The sequence below is a fragment of the Ammospiza caudacuta genome, chromosome 4 (assembly GCF_027887145.1).
Source record: "Ammospiza caudacuta isolate bAmmCau1 chromosome 4, bAmmCau1.pri, whole genome shotgun sequence".
In the NCBI taxonomy this organism is placed as follows: Eukaryota; Metazoa; Chordata; class Aves; order Passeriformes; family Passerellidae; genus Ammospiza; species Ammospiza caudacuta.
Genome location: NC_080596.1, coordinates 52,457,513 through 52,478,805, shown reverse-complemented (window position 1 = coordinate 52,478,805; position 21,293 = coordinate 52,457,513). Strand labels below are relative to the sequence as shown.

General features: G+C 38.1%; 1 protein-coding gene across 1 annotated transcript in view; it reads right to left on the bottom strand.

The window, feature by feature from the left end:
- Positions 1 to 208: 208 nt before the first annotated feature.
- GABRA4 (gamma-aminobutyric acid type A receptor subunit alpha4) overlaps positions 209 to 21,293 on the bottom strand; it is a 41,995-nt gene continuing 20,910 nt past the window's right edge. The window contains exon 9 of the mRNA XM_058803493.1: positions 209 to 6,712. Coding sequence (XP_058659476.1) covers positions 6,179 to 6,712 — 534 coding nt within the window. The 3' untranslated portion in view covers positions 209 to 6,178. The remainder of the gene's footprint in view (positions 6,713 to 21,293) is intronic.

Genomic DNA, 21,293 nt, shown 5'->3' with positions numbered 1-21,293 from the left:
CAATCAATGGTTTCCTTTAGTGTTTCTTTATGTCATCAGATCATCCACAGACTGCTGTCAGTTAACAGCAACCTGGATACTGCATTCACAAAAACACTAAGCAAATGTTTTTGTGAATGCAGCAGCAAGATGACCAGCAAGATGACCAGCAGGAAATAACCCAGATTTCATGCTACTTGAAGATTAATTCAGTAATGTCACACTCTTTCTCCAGATCTTTTTCTTGAAAACAGGTATATGAAGACAGTGATAAAAAAAATACCTACCTCACATGGTATTTTCCATCCAGAAAGGTACTCTTTCAATATAGAACTATTAGCAAGTGCATCTTGACTCTACTTCCTTAAAATTCAGGGAAATTATATTATTTCAAGGAATATATATATATATATACACACACACATATATATATACATATATACATATATATATATATATGTATATGTACTCAGGCTGCAACAGCATTAGTATTTTTAAATGCTAGAACTACACTATTTTTTTTAAAACCATTAAAAAATTGATGGGAGTTTGGAGGGTTTTCTAAAAAAGGGAATCACCAAGGCTTTTGTTTTGCCAGTGTTATTTTTATTTTGAAAAAGCCATCATGCTCTCCATTCCTCTTGCACAAGAAAATGAAACTAGAATTATGACCAAAAATATAGTGAACTGCAATGGATACTAACTGGCTTTCTCTGAAATCCTTTCCAGCGGAATAATACAAAAAGCATGAGGAAGTCTAAGAGATACTTTTAGATGCAATAAGTTATGGACTAGAAGACAAAGCTATTTAATTCTGAAATAAATACCTACCAATTTCTAACTCATGTGAAAGCAAATTATATTTTGCAAATTCTATCAATTTTACAATAATTGCATTTTTCATTCCCTCCAGTTAACACAGAATATAACATTAGCAAAGAAAGATCTTTACAGGGTGCTCTGTACTTCGCACTACTCTCACTTGCCTGGGATGTGGCAAAAATTTACTTTCAGTCTGATTTACTCAGAACACACTGAAACTCTCCCCACATTCACATTCTCCAAAATAGCCACATCTTGACTCTGAGAAGAGGCCTACAAATGAGGACGGTACAAATTAACGCATATCAGACGCTTTCAAAATGGCACATTTTTCCTTCCAGTAAACTTCCCTTTTAAAGTAAACTGAAGAAAATTAAAAACACATACTGGTGCCAGTGGATAAAAGTAGAGATTCTTAAAAAAATGTAAACTCACCTTGGAAGCCCACAGTGAAAGAAATGCAGGATCTTGAAAAAAAAAACTAAATAATTTTAAAAGATGCTACTGTCATTTAACTTAATTTTTTTCTTGGATTTTTCCCCATTTTTTGGGGGGTTGGTGTCTGGTGGTTAATACTGATCCCCATAATGCTATTTGCCTCTCAGATTTTCATTGAGTATGAAATTTGTTCATGCAGTCTTGTTCTACCACATATAAATAGAGCAGCAATAAAGCTTATGCTTTATTGCTTTACTCCTGTCAGAGTATGAAGGGAAGCGTCTCCTTTTCTCCCCACTTAGCACTGACCTGCTGCAAACTTACTGCTGTATAGCCCTGAAGTTCTGTAAGATTCTACAACTCTGATCATCCTTGGCTTGATCAATATCATCAGCAGATGTTATACTAAACCTAGGCTTCTCAACACTACAGCTGCTTTTTTCCTAATCTATTTTTCAATATTAGGATTAAATAAAAACAAAGGTGGGTTTTTGTCAGCCATCTGTATTGCAATTCATAACCAGCGCTAGCCACACAGACCCCTTCTATTTTAGTGAGGTCAAGCCCTTATTGGCAAGTCCCAGGAAGGCAAGGAACTCACTAAAATTTCTTTCCTCCTTCCAAGTTAAGCAAAAGTTATAAGAAGTGTGCAAAGTCCATGATCTATTCTGCTACTCAAGCAGAGCTCTGGCAATTCTTGGGATTTGTATGTGTAGTGTGCTGCTATAGCACACTGAAAAAGGGTCTCCTAAGGCATCTGTAGGATCTATGGAAAAATGTCCTGGATGGCCAATGTGTGTCCCTTACAAAGCCTGTGTGTCATTTCTCCCATTCTGGCCTTCCCTACACTTCTAACAGCATGAGGAATATGGAAAGTCAGGCTTTGGATAAATTGGATAAATAGATACCGCATACCCTGACAGTCTCACATGGCACACAGACAATGAGCTACAGCATTAAGGGACACAGAGGCCAAATGACACACAGGAGGTGCACAGTACAGTGGAAGAAGATGGAATTCTGGGCATATAAAAAAGCTGAGTTCATTCAATTTTTGGTAGAAATACTGGTAAATCCTATTAAATACATTTACTTGGTTCCCCCATTTCTGGGTAAGGTCCATTCTGAATGTTGAAGATGATGAGATGCCAAAGGCTACACTTGAACACCCTGTAATCAATAACTCTCAGGTCCTGTTAACAGAAGAGCTCTAATCACATTCCCTATTAAACTATTTACCTCTTTCATTCAATTATCATCCAGTTTACTTGCCTGATGAAAGGGTAATATAGAGTGGATAACTAAGCAGTTTAAAGTCTTTTTTGCCCTTCAAAGACACATGGGAGAAGAAATGCACTACCAACATCCATTTGATAGACACAAGTCCCTTTTAATAGGCAGAAAAACAGATTCCAGTACTGCTGGTGAGCTCCAAGAGTTCAGGTCACCTTGAAGGGCTGGAGGCTAAGCTGGCAACCTTTCTCATCTTCATTATTTTCAGTTGCAGTGAAACCTGTTAACAGTGGGCTCACAATTGACTACAAACCACACGTCAGTTCCTGTAAAGGCAATCTTCCTGAACTAAGTTTTTAACTGTTTTTCTCAAGTGGCTGCATTAGTGGTCAGGGCTGCATCACTGCAATCTGTGGGAGTATTGCTGCTGGTAACAATGTCTCTGAGGAAATATCAGCGGACAACTACCTCTATTTCCTTGTAAAGATTTTTGTCTTTCTCTCCAGTTTCCTTTCCTCGTTGATAGATGTGAACTTATCTGAAGTGTTTAGTTAGTTTTAAACCAGCATGATACTGTCAAAAAAAGATTGTTCAACAAAGCCAATAGAAAAAAAAGAACAAAAACCTAAAAATATAGCTCCTGTAGAGTTCATCTCACTGAACTTCATCTCTAATAAGCTGTTCGGTCACTGAAATGACACCTGCAATGTTCTCCCTTAGGATTTTAGTTAGCAGATTTGGGCTGCTATATTAAGCACATAGCTCCTTTTGTGCTTTCAAGTTATGGTATCACTGGTATATTGCAGTGCTCTTTTTTGTTTTACTGTCTCTGATCATCCAGGGAGATTAAAAATAATTAGGAACAACTGTTAACAATAAATTCCTATTTACATTGTCCACATGTAATTTGGAAAGGTAATTATGGCAATTTCTTCATATGATGCAACATAAAAATGTAGTAAAGTTCAATAAATTAGTCCTAGACTCATCATGATTTTTTTTAATGTACTTCATTTTGAATTTAGGCATGGAAGTTTTGGAACTTTTGGTACTTCAGAAATACACTGGATATTTAAAGTAGGTAACTTTTTCTGTGGTATCATTAAAAATTTCTCCCAAAATGGAAGCATAGAAATAAATACTTGTAGTTTATTATTTTTGCAGTTCTTTTTCCTCCTTTTAAGTCTTTAAACAGAAACTACGAGTGAATTGAAGCAGCAAATTTAGATCAATCTTAGCTTGAACTAGTGTTGATCCCACGGAATGATGCACTAGAAAAAGCTGATTATAAAATCACTATACAGGGATGGGTGGAAAGAACAGACAACTGTTTCTAATGAATTGTTTAAAGTTCTGCCTGTGAGAGAACATCCTTGGTTTTCATCACAGAAAAAAAGCAAAGAGTAATTCATTAACTTCTGGTGCAAATATTAAGTTCTCCACACAGCAGGTCACCATTTTTCATGCTAGACGTATTTTATCACCTGCGCAATTATAAACAATAATTGCCAGAGGTTTCACTTTGTTTATTCTGGTTTAACCAAATAAATAATCCCTTGCATACCATCTTCTATTCCAACAATTTGTAACAATGTGACCTAATTAGAGAGGAAACAGCTACAGCAAATAGCAGTGCATCCAAAGATACAAACTACTGCAGTTGGACATCATGCACGGGTGCTCCATTTCCAGTTCTCCATTATGCCACACAATTTTTTCCTAATGAGTGCTGTAGTCTCAACCATCTTCCAGATGTAGAAGATGAAAAAGGAAAGAACCATACCTGGCCCTTTGAGAGCACCCCTTATGGAAAAGAAAGACTTAGGCAACTGATTATATCACTCCATTATAATAAAAGTTACATAAGACATTTCCACTGCATTCTATCATCTACAGTTCATTATTACACATGAAAGAACCATCTGGGATCCATACTGCACACTGCAGTATCTCTTGCTGGCTATCTCCCAGGTCCCACAAGTTAAAGGTCAGATTCTCAGCCATGAGCTGGCTAAAAGGCTTGGAGAGACAGAGGCACAGTCATAGTTTTACCATTATGGGGCTTTTTACCCTGACTCTTGTCCCAGCATAGTCTAGGGCAGTCTTATGGCTCCCTTTTGTTGCCAGCAGCTTGTGGTCTCCCGAAGTCCCTTGGTCATTCTCTGGGCACAGAACCACTGAACACTCACCTGATCTGCCCTGCAGCACAAGACTTTGACAATAGGCCACCAATCTCCTATCCAGTCAGCTGAAGCTAAGGATTACTCCAGACCCTTTAAAGGCACAGCCAGAGCATAGCTGAGAATTTGGCCCTTGATTCTCACTTGTCACCTGCACAGAAACACTAACCATTTGCCAAGCCAGACAGTTCTGTACAAACATTTCTTTTATTTATTGGCAATTCGTTTTCTATCTGTTCTAGTGAAAATAATGTTTATGATTAGGATTTCTATCAGGTTTAACTATTCAACTCTTTAATAATGTTGCCTGCTTGCATACTGCAATTTGGTAAGAAAAGCACCTATCTATGCCACAGTTTAAAGTGAAAAAATGGATTGTAAATTAACATTTTTAGCCTGGGATCCACCTAGAAAGTTTACTTTCTTATACCACAGCAGTCCTTCTCAAAAAGAGTGTCTTTCATTCACTCAGTGACATGCCACACTCATCCATGCACAGGAAATGGGGCTTTTTTTGCTTAATTTTCAAGCCACTTTTAAAACTGTGTTGAAAATTTAACTTGACACAAACGTTACATAAGGAGGTGGAGGGGGGAATGGAATATGTGTTTAAAGGAAATCAGGAGTGTAACTGAAAAGTATGGGGGGAAAAAACAAAAAACAAACCAAAACCCAAATCATCCAAAGAAAAAGCAAAGAATTTAAATGAAAAGTTGAACATTGTGGTCTGGTCCTCATCTACTACAATTGATGTAATTTAGGAATAAATCCACTCAAGCTGGTCAGCAAGGTCAAAGAAGAATCACCCACTTAAGATCACCTTACCAAACAAGAAAATCCAATTTTGAGAATTACATCAGATTTCAGATTTTACAAGGTTCACTCATTCTTAGTTTGGTGTGAGAATTTCCCAGGTTACAATGCAAAATAATGCTTAGTAAAAATATACGGAGCTCTACAACTCCTTTGCATAACTTTCCTGGAGTTGCACTCTCCCAGGCTGGACTCTCTTCCCTTTTGCTGCTATTGATTTTCTTCCCCCCATTCTGTCGATTTTAATCTAGCAGGGAAAGTCCTTTTCTAGCAAGCACTGTCAAAATATACAGACCTCACACTCAGAGAATGCAATGCTGTGTCCAGACAGCAGTGCTGGGTGCCTCAGGCATTTGTGATAGCCAACATGCATATTCCTAGCAGTCAGATGTGTTCCACTGCACAGCCGTGCACCTCTGCCTCTGATTTCTTTCAGGTGCATGTTCCTTCCAATTGCAAGTTCTGTGCAGCCAGAGTAGCTTAAATCAAGCAAGTGTTGGTTCATTGCTGGCTGAAGGGAGGAAGACCCATTACTGTTACCCATTACTCTGTTAAGAGTTAACAAATTATCCCCAGTAACTCCAGCCTTTAGAACGGGAAAGTACCACACAGCTTTTATAAATAAGAATTACTGACCTTTTTAAATAGTTTCAAAAGAAGAAACTCTGCATCAAATGTGAGTATAATTTAGGAACTACTACATAGCAGCAAAACTACATTAGACTTTCTGATTTTTCCATGGTATCCTTGGATAGATACACCACCCAGTAGACCATGTTAAATGCTCCAAAGGTAACAGGAAATAAAATGCGTGCATATTTGTCTATCTTACTCGTGCCAGAGTGGGAGGTGGGGGGAGGAGGTGGTGTGACAGCAGATGGCTTTGCAGATGCTCCTAATGTATTAGGTGTGGTGGTCTGAATCTGCTCCAGTCTAGATCCAAGCAAGTGCTGAATGGAAGGGGATCCAGCTGTGGCATGCTGGGATACAAATCCAGTTAAAATTGGGGTAGAAGGAGGAGCTGGAGGGGTAGCTCTTGCAGAGGATAATGTCTCCGATGCGTTGATTCGTGTGAAAGGGTTGGGACTTGATGCAGAAAGGGAGTGGGGGGTAATGTCAGAAGACCCCTGAGCTACAGAGGGAGGCTGGACAGAGCTGTGCCTTGTGTCAATTCGGCTCCCACCATCAGCTTCAGACTGTACTGTGGCATTTGTTCTTTTCCTCACATTTGAATTGGCATCTGTACTCTGCAAAGTTACAAAAAAATACTTGTCATTCTTTAAATAAACACTCAAACAAAAGCAATGGAAACTATAATCAAGCACTATCCAAGTAATACTCACAAATATAACCATAGCTGATCCTGAAGAACAAAGATACCAAAAAAATTATGAAAATGGATTTAATACCATATAAAGTGACAAACAAGAATTCCTTTTACCTGTGGCTGGAATACCAGAGTGAAGACATCACACTCCATGTGGTGCAGTACCTATATAAACTGAATACCATGAAGCTAAGGATTCTCAGGCTAGAGTCACACCTTTTTCCAGGCTCAAGCTCAAAACAAGATTCCCCAATGTCACCTCTTTCTCTGATGATATAAAAACATTCTAGATGCAACTTTCCAGCCATGAAGGTTTATTTATTCTATATATCTCCAGAAAAATAACCACCATATACTAGGAACCCTACTCCTCTACAGAAGAGGCTGTTAAAATGCAAGTATTCAGCAAACCAAGTTGCCACATTGCTATTCTTTCAGAAATAAAGCCAGTGCTTTTTCACATCAACCATAGGCAATAAATTAACCAAGCACAACTGAGCCAGGGAATAAATTAGTCTCTCATCAATTACTCCTCTCCGTTCATTAGGTAAGAGAAGTGGTGAATTCTCCATCACTTGGTGTCTTCAGGCAAGTCTGGATGTCTTTCTGAAAGATATTCTTCAACCAAATAGTACTTATTAGGCTGCATGAGAAACCAAAATACAGATAAGGAAGTACAGGAATAGAAAATCCATCAGAATTTAACATTCTGACTTTTGGGAGTAGGACTTGGCTTCTGCCTTTATTCTCTGCACTTAACAGGAAGACTAACATGTCCTGAACTTCCTTCTGGAAAGGTATTTAAAGACTTCTGACCTTCAGCAATGCACCTAAATATGATGTAAAACATATAATACTTTAGATATAATATGTGAATATCTTCTAATTAAGAAACTAACTGATTTCCAGAAGACAAAGACTTGAGGACAGATAGGGTACATAGGTCTAAATACAGACAGGATGAAACAACCACTAGTTATATATAAAAAGTCCTATGTTTTATGCCTCTCTGATGATTCCCAAGCATTGCCCTGCACCATACCAACTGTGCCTTTGGCTCCCCTTCCCTCCAGCCTTCCCAGAGAACCCTGCCAAAGCTCACAGCAGAACTCAAAGGGAGAGAAAGCAGGCAGCAATGTCTTTCCTCCTTCGTCCAACAGCAGCTCTCTCCAGCCAAGTGACAGAGCAGTAACAGAGACTAGGTTAGGTGTTATTCAAGTACTAGCAGTACCTTGAGTAGTGACAAGAGTGACACTGTGTCTGTCTGCTACACCAATTGTGCTTTCACTGTTCTGCTCAAGGAAACCAAGAAATTGAAGCTAAAAAGAAATCTAAAAAAAAAAAACCTTAAAAAAAAAAATCAAATTACTTGATAGTATTCCCATCATGACCAGAATGCTGGTCCCTAATCCTGTTAATTGCAGTACAAATCTGTCACTGGCAATACTGTTGGCCTGAATTTATCTGAAACTGTCACAGCTTTATGCCTGTTCATGTCTGATGTATTTGCCAGCTCACAGTTGATATATCAAATAATCCGTCTTAAATTTCAGTTTTCCTTCCTGCATAGAAGCATGTCAATCCCTTTTATTTATTATTCTGCATCTGCAATCCAAAGAAGCAGAGGACTAGAAGAAACTGGTTTTTCCTAAAGAAACACTAATTTACTGTTTGATAGAGAAGCCCAAGTCACACTTTGGGAAGTGCAGAAGTACACACAGATGTGAAATTTGGATACTTTCATACTAGGGTTGTCAATGACCCAAGAACAGTAAAGCCATTTTCAAGACTGCTAAATTGAAATGATAAAGTACAATCAGGACAGGGGTACATTTACTAGAGACTTAGTAATACCTGGCAGAGTGCTGCATGTCACTTGAAGGCTTGCAAAACTAAGCAGATGGAAGTCATCAATGCTCACTGCCCAAAACAACATCTCTGTGCCATGGAGAAGCTGGCACTAGTCAATGAGAGGAGGTGAGTTTTATCTTTTACATGCAGATCCTTGGACAACCTGGCTTGCTCAAGTGTCACCCACTGTAAAGCTCTCAAGTAGTGCCTAGGAAGCAAAAATTCACAGGCTGGGGCAGGGGTTGCAAAGTAGATCTGCACTGGAACCAAGACATGTCTCAGCTCCTTCCTGTTCTCTACCTACATTAGACAAGTAGCTTAGAAGTGCTGCTGCTGCTGGAGAATGGAATTACCACACCTTCAGTCACTCCACATGCAACCAAAATGAATAGTTCAAAGAGCAATACAATAAATTAGGTGCCATTAATTTACAGAGACACCATTTTATGTTCTTACTCACTTGTACAGTCACCTCTTTCCAATGACCATCTCAGTGTATTTCCCTTTTGTGCACCATCATCTACCGACACAGGTAAGACAGACAGGCAACAGTCAGGCTCCTCACATTCCAGTCATCTCCATTTCTTTTGTACGAACTTGTTTCCATCAATATATCTGCATAATACCTCATCTTCCTCCCCAGTCCAACTGTCATCTAAATGACCAAATCAGACCTGTTGCTATTGTATTCACTACTTATCTTCCATTACGGTCTCTATTCTAGAATAAAATTACCTATACTATTTCAAATGGTCAAAATGTGTGTCTGTGTAAAACCCTACTGGGCATTTGTTTTCTTGTTACTGACACAGGAAACTTCCAACACTTCAGAAACCTTAATTTTAGAGAGAAACACAATTTTCTCATAACATACACAAAAATGTACACATAAAGGCTGAATACAAAACATTATAAGATCTAAAAATAACACAGCATAACAAGCACCAAAAATGTGGGATCATTTTTTTAATTCCCTGGAAACCACCTTCCAATCTCTCAGAGCATGGAAATCAGAAATGGCATTTCTAACATGCTCCACAGACAGTGTATCACAGACACCCGGTTGTTGTTGCACAATGTCATTGTAATAGTTTGTATTTGTGTTCTTGAGCAGAATCTTGCTCTTGAAAGGTACTGAAACACACATGCTTCCTGGAGCACCACAGCCATGCCTTGTCAAAGCTCAGCAGAATGCGCTCTCCTTGTCAGGGTGGCTTCAACAGCACACTGACCATCATTTATCCTTCCCTTGCACTTGTTATACTCAAGATAATATCATGACAATAGTTCCTTCTCCTCATTTAAAGCACTCAGGTATCCCTCCTTGTTGAGTTGTTTGCTTAAAAAATATCTTGCAAAAATTCTTATTACTGGTTTTATACATAGGGCTCTTCTATATTTCTCTATTCAACATTGCAAAGATAACTCAGTTCTTCCTACTAAAATAACATTTCTCCTCTGTACAGAAGCTATCTCACAACTCTACATCATCTGAAGATTAGCGACAAAGTCACTAATAAAAATATCAAAAAAGCCTGATTCTGTAGCAAGCCTCAATGACTCAAATTCTGTTGTAAAACATAGTAAAATACAATGCTCAGTTTGTGTTAGAAAAACATTCCACAGTCATTTCAGTTATGGTATATACCCCTAGTAAAAGGATAATGTGATAATGACAATCTGACCAACAAAATTATAAACGTATGCAAACACTTGCTACCTCCCAAAATCATTTCACTTTATCCTTTTTAAAACAACAGCACAAAACACAAAACTGCCTTTTAGTTTGGAAGCACTGACTAGGTTTGGATGGCAAGGTTTGCATGACATAGGGGCCACAGGGGTGCATTCTGTGAGAAGCTGCCAGAAACTTCCCCTGTGTCTGACAAACATGCACCTGCAGCCCATGGAAGTCCCCATGCCAGAGTATGGAGCAGCCTGGTTTTGAAGGACTGCACTCCATGGAAGGGACCTACACTGCAGCAGCTCATGAAAACTGCAGAGCCTGGGAAGGACTCACACTGGAAAAGTTCATGGAGGACTGTCTGCCCCAGGAGGGTCCTCACACTAGAGGCAAGACAAGAATGTGAAGATTCTTACCCCAGAGGAAGAAGGAGTGGCAGAGATAACTTGTAATGAACTGACTGTAACTAAATCCCATCCCCCTGAACCACTCTAGTGCAGGAGATAAATTCAGGAGTAAAATTAAGCACAGGAAGAAGGCTTCAGAGAAGATATTTTAAAATTTAGTTTTTGTTTTCTCATTACCCTACTCTGCTTTGACTAGTAATGAATTAAACTAATTTTCCCCAAGTTGAGTCTTTTTTGCCCATGATGGTAATTGATGAGGGATCTCTCCTTGTCCTTATCTTGACCTATGAGCTTTTTGTTGTATTTTCTCTACCCTGCTCAGTTTAGGAGAGGAGTGATAGAGCATCTCTGGTGGGCACCTGGTGTTCAGCCAGGGTCAACCCATCACAGGCACAAAAACAAGAAACATAACATGAAAATCAAATAGGAGCCAAATGAAAATTCAAGCCAAGAAAGGAAGGGCTTATCCAAAAGTAAGGATTCTTTTACGAGGGCAAGTCAGGAAAGCACTCAATTGTCCAGAGCCAACAGGACTGCTGTGCTAGTCCAGACGGGGCTCCACAGGAAACACCGAGGGCACATTTTTCACATTCTCACTCTGGATTAATACAGGTTCTGATTTTCTGGAGGTATTTCAGTAAGACTTTTGGGAGACATTTAAAATTGTGTATCTCAGGGATGCAAAATGGGAGCCTGGAAACTACCATAACATCCAGTCTATTCCACTGTGCAGTGCCAGGCTTAATAGATCTGAGAAAGATTGCCTGTCTATAAAACAACAATTTCTGCTTAGGTAAATGCTGCTTCACCTTTTCTTTGAAACAGTCTATCCATCTGATAGGTCCAATCAATTGGTACAACCAATTCCACACACACCAGAAACTCTGATCACCACCAAATCAGAAGTTGTAAGTGATTTGCTCTGATAAATCCCCCTTCAAGAGGAAACTTTCTTGCTATAGATCCTGTCAGGAGAATTCAGCCTCTGAACCTTTACTGGCAGAAACAGTATGGATGAATTTCAAAATTTTCAGTGATTTGAGTGCACAATTTCTGTCTGTGCATAATCAAAGTTCTCAAGAGCTCTGAGAATACATATATTGTCCTAATTGCAAGACATCTTCATTGGCTAAAGCTCTGTGGTTGGCTGGGATACATTAATGTGCACTAATGTATACCTATTTTATTTTTAACAGCCAATATCACAAACAGTGAAAACTAAATTCCAGCCTTCACGGAACTTCAAACATTTATCACCAAAACTTTGATTGTGCCAGAGGTAGATAGGTGAGTGTAGTAAAGCCAAGGAATTGACCAAATATGGGAAAATGTGGAGTAAAGTCTTTTTCAGAAGAGACTCATAATCACTCCTCCTTCCTACCCAAATGAATATTTCCTTAGCGAATACAACTAAAAACTAAAAACCAAAACAAAAAACTTGCTCAGTAAAACAGGTTTAGAAAACTCCCATCCTATGCATAAGCATACTTCACTGAGGAGGAAGGAGGCTGTAAGATAGGACAGGAGGTTCAAATTCAGTCAGACAAATTTTATCACATAGCATGCAATATGCAAAAAGATTTTTTAAGTATTGACTGCTTTAAAAGGCATTCAGATTTTGCTTTAGTTTTAAGTATCACATACTATTTCCCATGCATTTTAACCTTAAAAGAACTAAATTAGTGAAATAATCATTGAATACAAATTCTTCCTATGTGTAATGTCCTGATGCAAGATGCCCTTTTGCTAGTACTAGAACAGAAAGTCCATTTAGCATGAAGGTAAGACATCTATACCAACCTCCTTACAAATATAAGTAAAATGTGGTAATTAATGTTGTATCCTTCCCTTTACCAGTGGATTCAGATGCAATTAACCATGAATAATATAATGAAAGAAGCTTTCAGCATAGCTCAGGATAAATCTATGCAATTTATTGCTTAATACTGTGGCAGATTTGTGGAGTAAGTCTGATGGTCAATTTCTATGACAGAATGTATAGAACAAACAAAAAAAACCCCCTTCAACAAATCTATTACCAAAAATCAACTCACACATCATTTGCTTTTCCATTTAAGCTGAACTTTGATGGATACTGCTGTTTACTACAGCACTAAAATGATGCACAAATATGAGCTGATCTAAATTCTTCAATATTTAACATGGTTTGTACACCATAAACAGCTGCTCACATAATGTGGAAATTCTGAAACTATTTCTAAGCCTATGTAAGCCTCAACTTGAGCCAAAAAAAATAAAGTACCGGATTGTTTTTTATGTATTACCAGTTTTTGACAAGCGAGGCAATTTTGCACTTCAATGAAGTCAAGATTGCAAATTTAGCATGAAGTGAAGTAGCGTGCAGCAGCTGAGCTGAGGTTCAAGGGAAGGGGATCATCAGCACAGCAATATGCAGTACTGAACTGACAAACTTAGTCATCTTGTTACAGAACAAAGAGAGCTGGTAATAACCACACTGCATATTTCCTATGATAAGGCCAACCTAGAATCCATAAAACAAACAAGAACATAATTTAAAAGTCACAAGTCGTGTCCTGGGGAGAATGCAGCAATGATAAAAGTGATTACCAGAACACCAGGGAAGTTAGTCCTTAGGACTGTATTTAAAAACAAAAGCAGTGAGAACACTGCAAGCTGTGAGAAACTCTTCTGTTGGTGCAACATTGTACAGTCAGCTGTTTCATGCAACTCAAGAGCATCTTTCTGTAGACCGTTAGTGCTCTAGATAGCAACTTTAAATCAGTCTCTGTAATTTTAAATTTCTTCACAGTTTTTATGATGGGCACATCTTTTTGAGATGTGAATCCAAAATAAGCAGCTCTTACTGCCTGAGCTAGCAGAGTATCAGTAGTACTCAGCATGGAAAATCCCCTTCTTAGGCTCTCTGATCACCAGGAAGCACAGCCATCATCAACTCTTGAAAAACAGGTGCACATTAAAACTAGAGCCATGTATTGGCAATATAATTCAGATGCATTCCTCTAATCTTCCTCAGGACTCCTTGGAAAACAGCTCAGAAGTTGTGGGGTTGGATATACAGACACTTCTGAAGACCTGTGTCAGGCTCACCCCGTGACAGAGCTTCACAGCATCACTGTGCAAGATCCCAGGGCTGCTTTTGCACTGCTTGTTTACTCAAGTGGAGAGCTCACTGCCGCAGGTCAATACATTTTCTAGTTCACAACAGATCTTTGCCACAGGACATCACCAAAATGGTATCTCTTTCTGGGACTGAGGTAGTACAATACTTAAAGGAGTAAATTCTCTTTTCCCAGGGATAAATGCACAGCAGACTTTACAAGTCACACCACCACCATCTGGTACCAGTTCTAGTGGGAGAGAGAGCTAACACTTCGACATCCAGCAAGCAGCTGTCAAAGCTGGAGAGAAATGCCCTGGGTGGGATCACAGCCTAAATTACATGCCTTTGCAGAAGGAGCCACCCAACTGTATCCAGTGCTTCCAGCTCTGAACTCTTTCCTGAGGCAAGACAGCTAAGACACACTGTAAAAAGACACTCAGGAAAAGACTCTGTCCTCCTCTGCTGTAACCCAGCAACCAGGAGGGGAGCATGGGTTTGATGATCGGAGACCACTTCTCAAATCTGTCTTGACTGTCACAGGGATATCAACACAGCCTTTTCACATCTCAAGTGTTTCCCCACCAGGCCACTGGATATTCTAGCACAAGTGATCATCCTTCCTTCCTGGAGATGTTGCTTTCTCCACACTTCAATCTTGTCCTTCCATTGCAGAGCACGCACAGACAAGCCAGCTCCAGAATCAATTCCTTTCCTTCTCCATGGCCCCACACAAATTATTTAACATAATGAGAGCAGCTTCCATAGAACTTAGTATGCCAAGGACTACTTAGCAGTCTGGCTACTAATTTAATTCTCTAGTATTGAAAAGGCAGGACTCAAGTCTGCTCAGACTCCCACATGGATTTGTCGGAGGCTGTATCTAAGAGGCATACTGGCCACTGAGTTGAAACAGGGTAGGCATCCACCTAAGATGCATGTCAAACATTTAACAAGCAGCAAGTCAGTTTTTTACATGCCTCCCAGGGAAATTTAGTAATTAAGCCTTTCAGGTGACTAATCACCATTTTGCATACTTCATCTCCCTAAGTAAAAAACAAAACCCAAACACAAAATTAACCAGTCAAAAAAAAAATTTCTGAAAATGGAAGCACAATCAAAGCAGTTTTAAAATTGATAACAATTTTAATAGTTTATTCAAATAATCAGGTATGTAACAATGAGGTGTTAGTAGAATGGAATCAAAACTTAACAGCCAATAAACACCTTTATGCTTTTCTGTCAATTTTCCAAGGATACAATTAGTGTCTTTCATGACAGCACAACTAAAACTTCAATGAGAAACAGGTAAATGAATATATAGGAGTGTCAGCAATGTATTATATGAGAGCATGGGCTTCCCAAACTAGGAGAACTCAATTAATCCAAGCAAAACTTCATTCAAAAATTTGAAAGCTTAGAGCAACCAAAGTCTGACATCACTTACTGTTTAGCTGCAACAACAAAATTGTTTGTATGATAATTTAGTAATATTTTACTATTAAAATCTACCATAGTGGTTTTTATCCTTACCAATCCTTCCTGAGAAAACAGTCTGTTCTTCTGGGAGGACATTGTATAGCCTGCCAAATTCACACTATTTGACATTTATCAGGGAAGCAGCATGTTGTCATCAGTGTAAATAATGCTGCTTGTCCCAAATCCCACTGAGTCACCATATTGACCTGCTGCGAGCAAAAGCAAAACTTGGAGGAGAAATCTACCCTGGTTTACTACTATGTTGCAGAGCCAGTCAATCAGAATTTTACTGGAATAATACTAGAGACTTTGGGTTGCTTTACAGAGCCCTGGAATATAGCCAAGTAAAACTCCACCTGCCACAAAATACAATTAATTCTAGTCCCTAGATCTAGCAGTGCAGAGAGCAGTGCAAATTATTTAGAAAGAAAAAACAAAGGGGAGATATAAGAGCCAGCTCAATATCCACTCTGTGCATTTTGCAATCTGAATCATGTGATGGGAAGGGAAAAAAAGAAAGAAGAGCACTCCATTCTATGTTCTACCACTAGACAGGCATAAAAGTGCACAAAAAATAAATTACAAAAACCATGGCAAATTTATGCCAAATAAATCCATCCACTTGTGTGCTGCCTAAAAGCCTTACACATGCAAACATGTGTGCACTGGTGCACACAATTCTTAAAGATTTTATTTATCTTATGACAAAATGAAAGGAACTGAAAACGTAACAATGGTGGGGAACAAACCTATTAGCCTAAGTCATGTCCTAATGAACTGGTGATTTGTGTGACATCTCTGAAAGGAAGAAGAATGGCTGATTAGGAACCAAGGACCTTAGTTATTTTCTGTATCTTTCAAATTTCATCGACCTTAAAGCCATAGTTAAATTTGCTTTAGTAGTTTGCTGAAAGTGCTTTGAACACTCATTTCATTGTAGATTTTCCCAAGCTTCTCAATACTTATTTCTTCTGATTCCAATTTTCCCAGTGTAAAAAATGAAGTCAGACAGAAATCTTACAGACAACTGGAAAATTCAAATGTATTATGGTGTTGTTGGATGCACCAGTATTGAAAACTTTTGTGGAGGGGAAACAAAACTAATACATAAATATAAATACATGAAAAGGTTTCAGCAGAAAATATGAAGAGTCTTGTGTTCAGAGACATCATTTCATACTAACCATTACAGGGAAAACTATAAACTCCCCAACAATTTTCAGTGTAAGGGTTGATGCTGGACAATCTGAAAATTTTATCCCTGTCACCATAAAGAATTGACCTTGACTTGATGTTTCTGAAATCCTACAAGATATTTTTTTGACTATGTAACATTTCCCTCTACAAAAAAAGAATTTTAAAAGGGAGTAAATTGACATTATATCAATAGAAGACCTATCTGAATGCTTGCAACTCGTACTGTCAGAAAAATAACTTATTATTAAACAGAAACATACATTGTATATTCTAATGGAAAAAAATTAAGGAATATGGTTTTTTGGAGCAAGACAATCTTTTTGTTTTTCCAGTAAATCATCACAATGACAGAGAAAGACATTCACGCACATTTTTGGAATTTAAAACAACAGGATATACTATTTTTTAAAATAACTGCATTATGCTTTGGTTTCCAAAAAGAAGCCTTATCCTAATACTGCTTAAATAAAGTCTTCCACAATTTAGAATAAACACTGTTAAGTATTTTAGCATCAGATGAGTAACAGCCAAGTATTATTATTACTCTGTATTTCCTTGTCTACTTTGTGACATTTCATTCTAATACTTACAGGAAATTGAAGAGTGATCAATTATAGTATTTCCTAATAAGGCTTGGAGAAGACAGCACTACAGAAGGATTTTTTGTTATCTACCAGGTGCTGCAACTAAACTCCTGCTTCTTTTTGTGCATATTGACAAAAAAAAAGTCATAACAAACCCAACCTTCCCCCCAAAAAAACATTTCCACTACAATAAGGAACAACTTCATTGTCCGCCTTTACATCCCAACAATTTTGGTCAAGCACCCTGCCCTTTTCTATCTTCACTATAACTGAATTCTGGAATTCAGTGGGGTTTACAATCAAGTTGGGTCAGAATCTAGGCACAAATCCTATACTACATTGCCTACTTCCATTAATTACTCTGCTCACTGTGCAGTAGAGAAATGTCTCTACTTACAGTATAAATTCATTCCACAACCCAAGCATATTAAAGGTAGAGTAATATGAGGTTGTTGAAGAAAGACAAAAATTTTTAATATAGCACTTTAATTTGTGCTATTTAAAAAGAAATATTATGTGACATATTAAACAAAATTTTTACATTTTATGTCTCTTATTTATGCCCAAGTCATATTGTTTGAGCCCATTTTTAGCTTTATATATTATGAATAGTGCCAGTTGATCTGTACAACTGTCTAAGTCTAGTGAACCAAGTAAAAAAAATAAAAACAAACAAAACCCCAAACAAACAAAAACCCAAACAAACAAAAAAATCCCAAAAATAACGAAAGAAACCAAACAAAAAACCCAAACAAACCAAACCAAAAAACCATACAACCAAAACCAATAGCAAAAAAGCCCCAAATTAACACACAACACCCCCCTCCCCCCCCCCCCCCCCAAAAAAACCCCCATGCAAAAACTGCACCAAAAAATAAAGCAGAAAAACAACAGAAGGCAAATAAAATCAAGGAAGCATAAAAAGCCCCATAAAACATTGGACCTGACCATCACAACTAACAAAATATTTCATTAACCATTTTGGATCTACCTTCAGGTATCCAAAAATTGAAACTTCCCACTAAGTCACTGCAACCTTCTCCCAGGTGATTAATCTCTCCTATCTTTCAAGCAGCATTCAGTACAAAATGTGCCAGTTGTGTATGACCTGCACCCACTCTTACCCTATTTAAACCTGATTCTAGCATATCTTGACTGTAAATCATTAACAACAAAAATGTTGACTAATGAAATTAGAGCAGCAGAAAACTGTTGACATGTCAAAGAAATTGTTCAATGGCACAGCAGCTTCCATTTGTATGGTCCTGTACTTATTTAGATGGAACTCTATGCATTTCTCGAGCCTGACTTCCTTCATTAGGATCTGAGTTTTAAATGCCACTGCCCTAAAAAACCCAAACCGTAACACCCTAGGCAGTGGAGAAGTAGTGAAGCAGAAAAAAATGGTCATTATATTTAAAAACTGAAATGATGTCCTAACTGCAGGACTGTTTAAGTCACACAAAGGAGATAGGCTGTGCATGCACATAAGGAGTCCAGAACCAGACCTGTGGTCCAAGTGTTGCCATCAAGACCAAGCTGCTCTTCAAATACTTCAATTCATATATGAGGCAGGAGGGTTTAGCTCCACTTCACTATTGCTGGGACAAAGGAAGCCATTATCCCACTACTCCAAAGAAGGAGCAAAGTAAGTGGTACTACTCTAGGTCTGGTATGTTTTTGGTACCTCTCCAGTACATCTGTGTATTCAAATAGAAGTTTTGTTCCAGAGGCTAAAATTTTCAGTTTCACTTAAAGTGAAACTTTAGACACAAGAGTGTATCTGCTGACATCTCACCATTAATCAACATCAGGGATTAACAACAACAACAACAACAATTGGCACACTAAAAAATGAAGTATCCTACCTATAGCTTCAAGATTGTATGCAGCCCATCAGAACAATTTATCAAGCCCAATCTGTGTTCTGTAAGTCAGGAGTTTGGGGAACAGAGCTGGCCATCAGCCAGATTAATTGCTCTAGATGTCTGGGGGCTGACAAAGGATTTCCACTTTTCTCCCACCCCACCATGTAACTTGAGCTGTGTCCATAAATGACTAAAAGATAAGTATTTCATACCAGAGAAAATATATCTGAATCACACAAAAGCAGCATGCAGGTTGTCCACATGACAACATTTCTCGTAAACTTGCAAGGTGGATTTGAGTCACAAAGCACCCAAGCAAGGAGAGGAGTGTGTGCCTACATGGCAGTGAACAGCTGCACCCCCGAGTTCCCCCATTAGAAGCTACAGGACTTGCTAAGGACAAGATGATATTTAACTGTCTTCAGAATAAAACAAGAAAAATTGATAGTTACAACCTACTTGTGGCTGAGTTTGAAGAAATAATTCCATTCAAAAGGGGTTTTTTTGAGTCTGACCTGATTTTTTCTGAGTTTCACACTTTTAACAAACAGCTGAGGTTGAAGCTCCTGTTACCACTGTTTAGGAGTCTATTTTTTGAAGACTACTTTTCAGTAGCATTCTTCATCTCTCCAAAACTGGGTAGGTCTTTAAAAATAAACTTCATAGGCATACAGTGAAAAGGAAATAGTACAGAAGCATAAAAATAGACTCAGGAATCCAATAACAAACTATAAATCATTCATTTCCATCACACATTGACTTGCAGCAATATTTCTGCTTATACTAACAAAAGCAGTTCAGAACATTTAGGGATAGATTCATTCCTTCTAAACAGAAAGCATTTTAACTTGCTCCCAAAACAAAGAAACCACAGGTAACCAAGGTTTGAGTTACCTCTCTTGGGTTGAGCACATATTTAAGTGCTGTCCTGCTGTGCCTGACAGAAAGTCTGTCCAAGTCCCTCGTGAGCTCCAGGCAGACCTCAAAAAAGCTTGGGTCTTACTCCTGGGATGTCTTCTGCAGAACTGCACTCCTCATTGAAACACATTAAATTTGTATCAAGTTAAAGACAAGAAGAAAGAGTTGAAATAGGGTAGGCAGGGGAAGGAGTATAAAAAATACTGAAGATTACCATGGCTAAAGTCAAATCAAGTGATAAAGAAACACAAACTACATCTGCAGCTATTGCAGGCTTGCTCCTGCTACCCTCAGCTCAGTAAATTAGCTTGATGCCAGGATTTTTTTCTTGGAATTAACACAGTTCAGACTACTTAGCTAGACTCTGAACTGCATTTAGTGCTTACTTTAATCAATGTATTAATCAGAAATACCCATCATGTGGCTCCAAAAAAGTAAATATAATTACATAAGAGAATAACTTAGAAAACCAGATAGCCCACATTTTCTACAGTAAATCTTTAGTTCTAGTGAAGAAATATATCCAAATCATTTTATCATAATGATAAATGATAGGGGTTGCCTTTGATCCAAGACAACTATAAAAGTTGTTTTGACCAAAAAGAGAAAAATAACCCACCATTGAAAAATTCTAATTAGCATGAGTAATATATGAACTTATTCAATACAGAAAACTCACTTTAATTCTCTGGTCAGAAATTGGTCAGATTTACTTGTCATAAAAGGACTTCTAATAATGTGCAATTAATCTTTACCAAAGTTTACTATTAATATGCCTAATTTATAATATCATCAGATAGGAAAATCTTCATATTCTATAGCTAATCCAGTTTCATAACCCAACTTGCTCCCTCATAGAATCCTTCAAGGACAATCCCATCATGTTACTTTAGGGAAAAAAAAAAGATCAAATGAGTGAAACCATACAGTCCATAATACAGAATTAACAGCTCATAAAACAAAACCCTTATTTCAAACTATAATGTCACCATGTTTGTTTTCCTTAAGAACCTCAACAATTTTTCAGGGGACCTACAACAGACAGCATCCCAGTTGCAAAAAAAGTGGGCAGAGACACCTGTATGCCATTTCAAGGTAGGCTAAAATATAGGCTCAAGGCAGGAATCTCCCCTCCCAGTTAGTAGAAGAGCCAAAGCCCTTTGCAAATGGCGAGATATTCAACAGAAAGAACTGTAAGGATTAGGTATTCAGGCATCTTCTTTCCTAATAATCATACACATCCTTTCTGGGCTAAGTGAAAATTTTTAATTTTGCGAGACTGGAAAATTTAGTATTATAGGCAAAGTCTGTTTGAAAAAAAGTTCAGGTTCAATATGCAACTTTTCCTCTAACTCTGGTAATTGTACTGCTACCAACAGAATTTCTACCACAACAGTGCCAGCACAGGAGAGA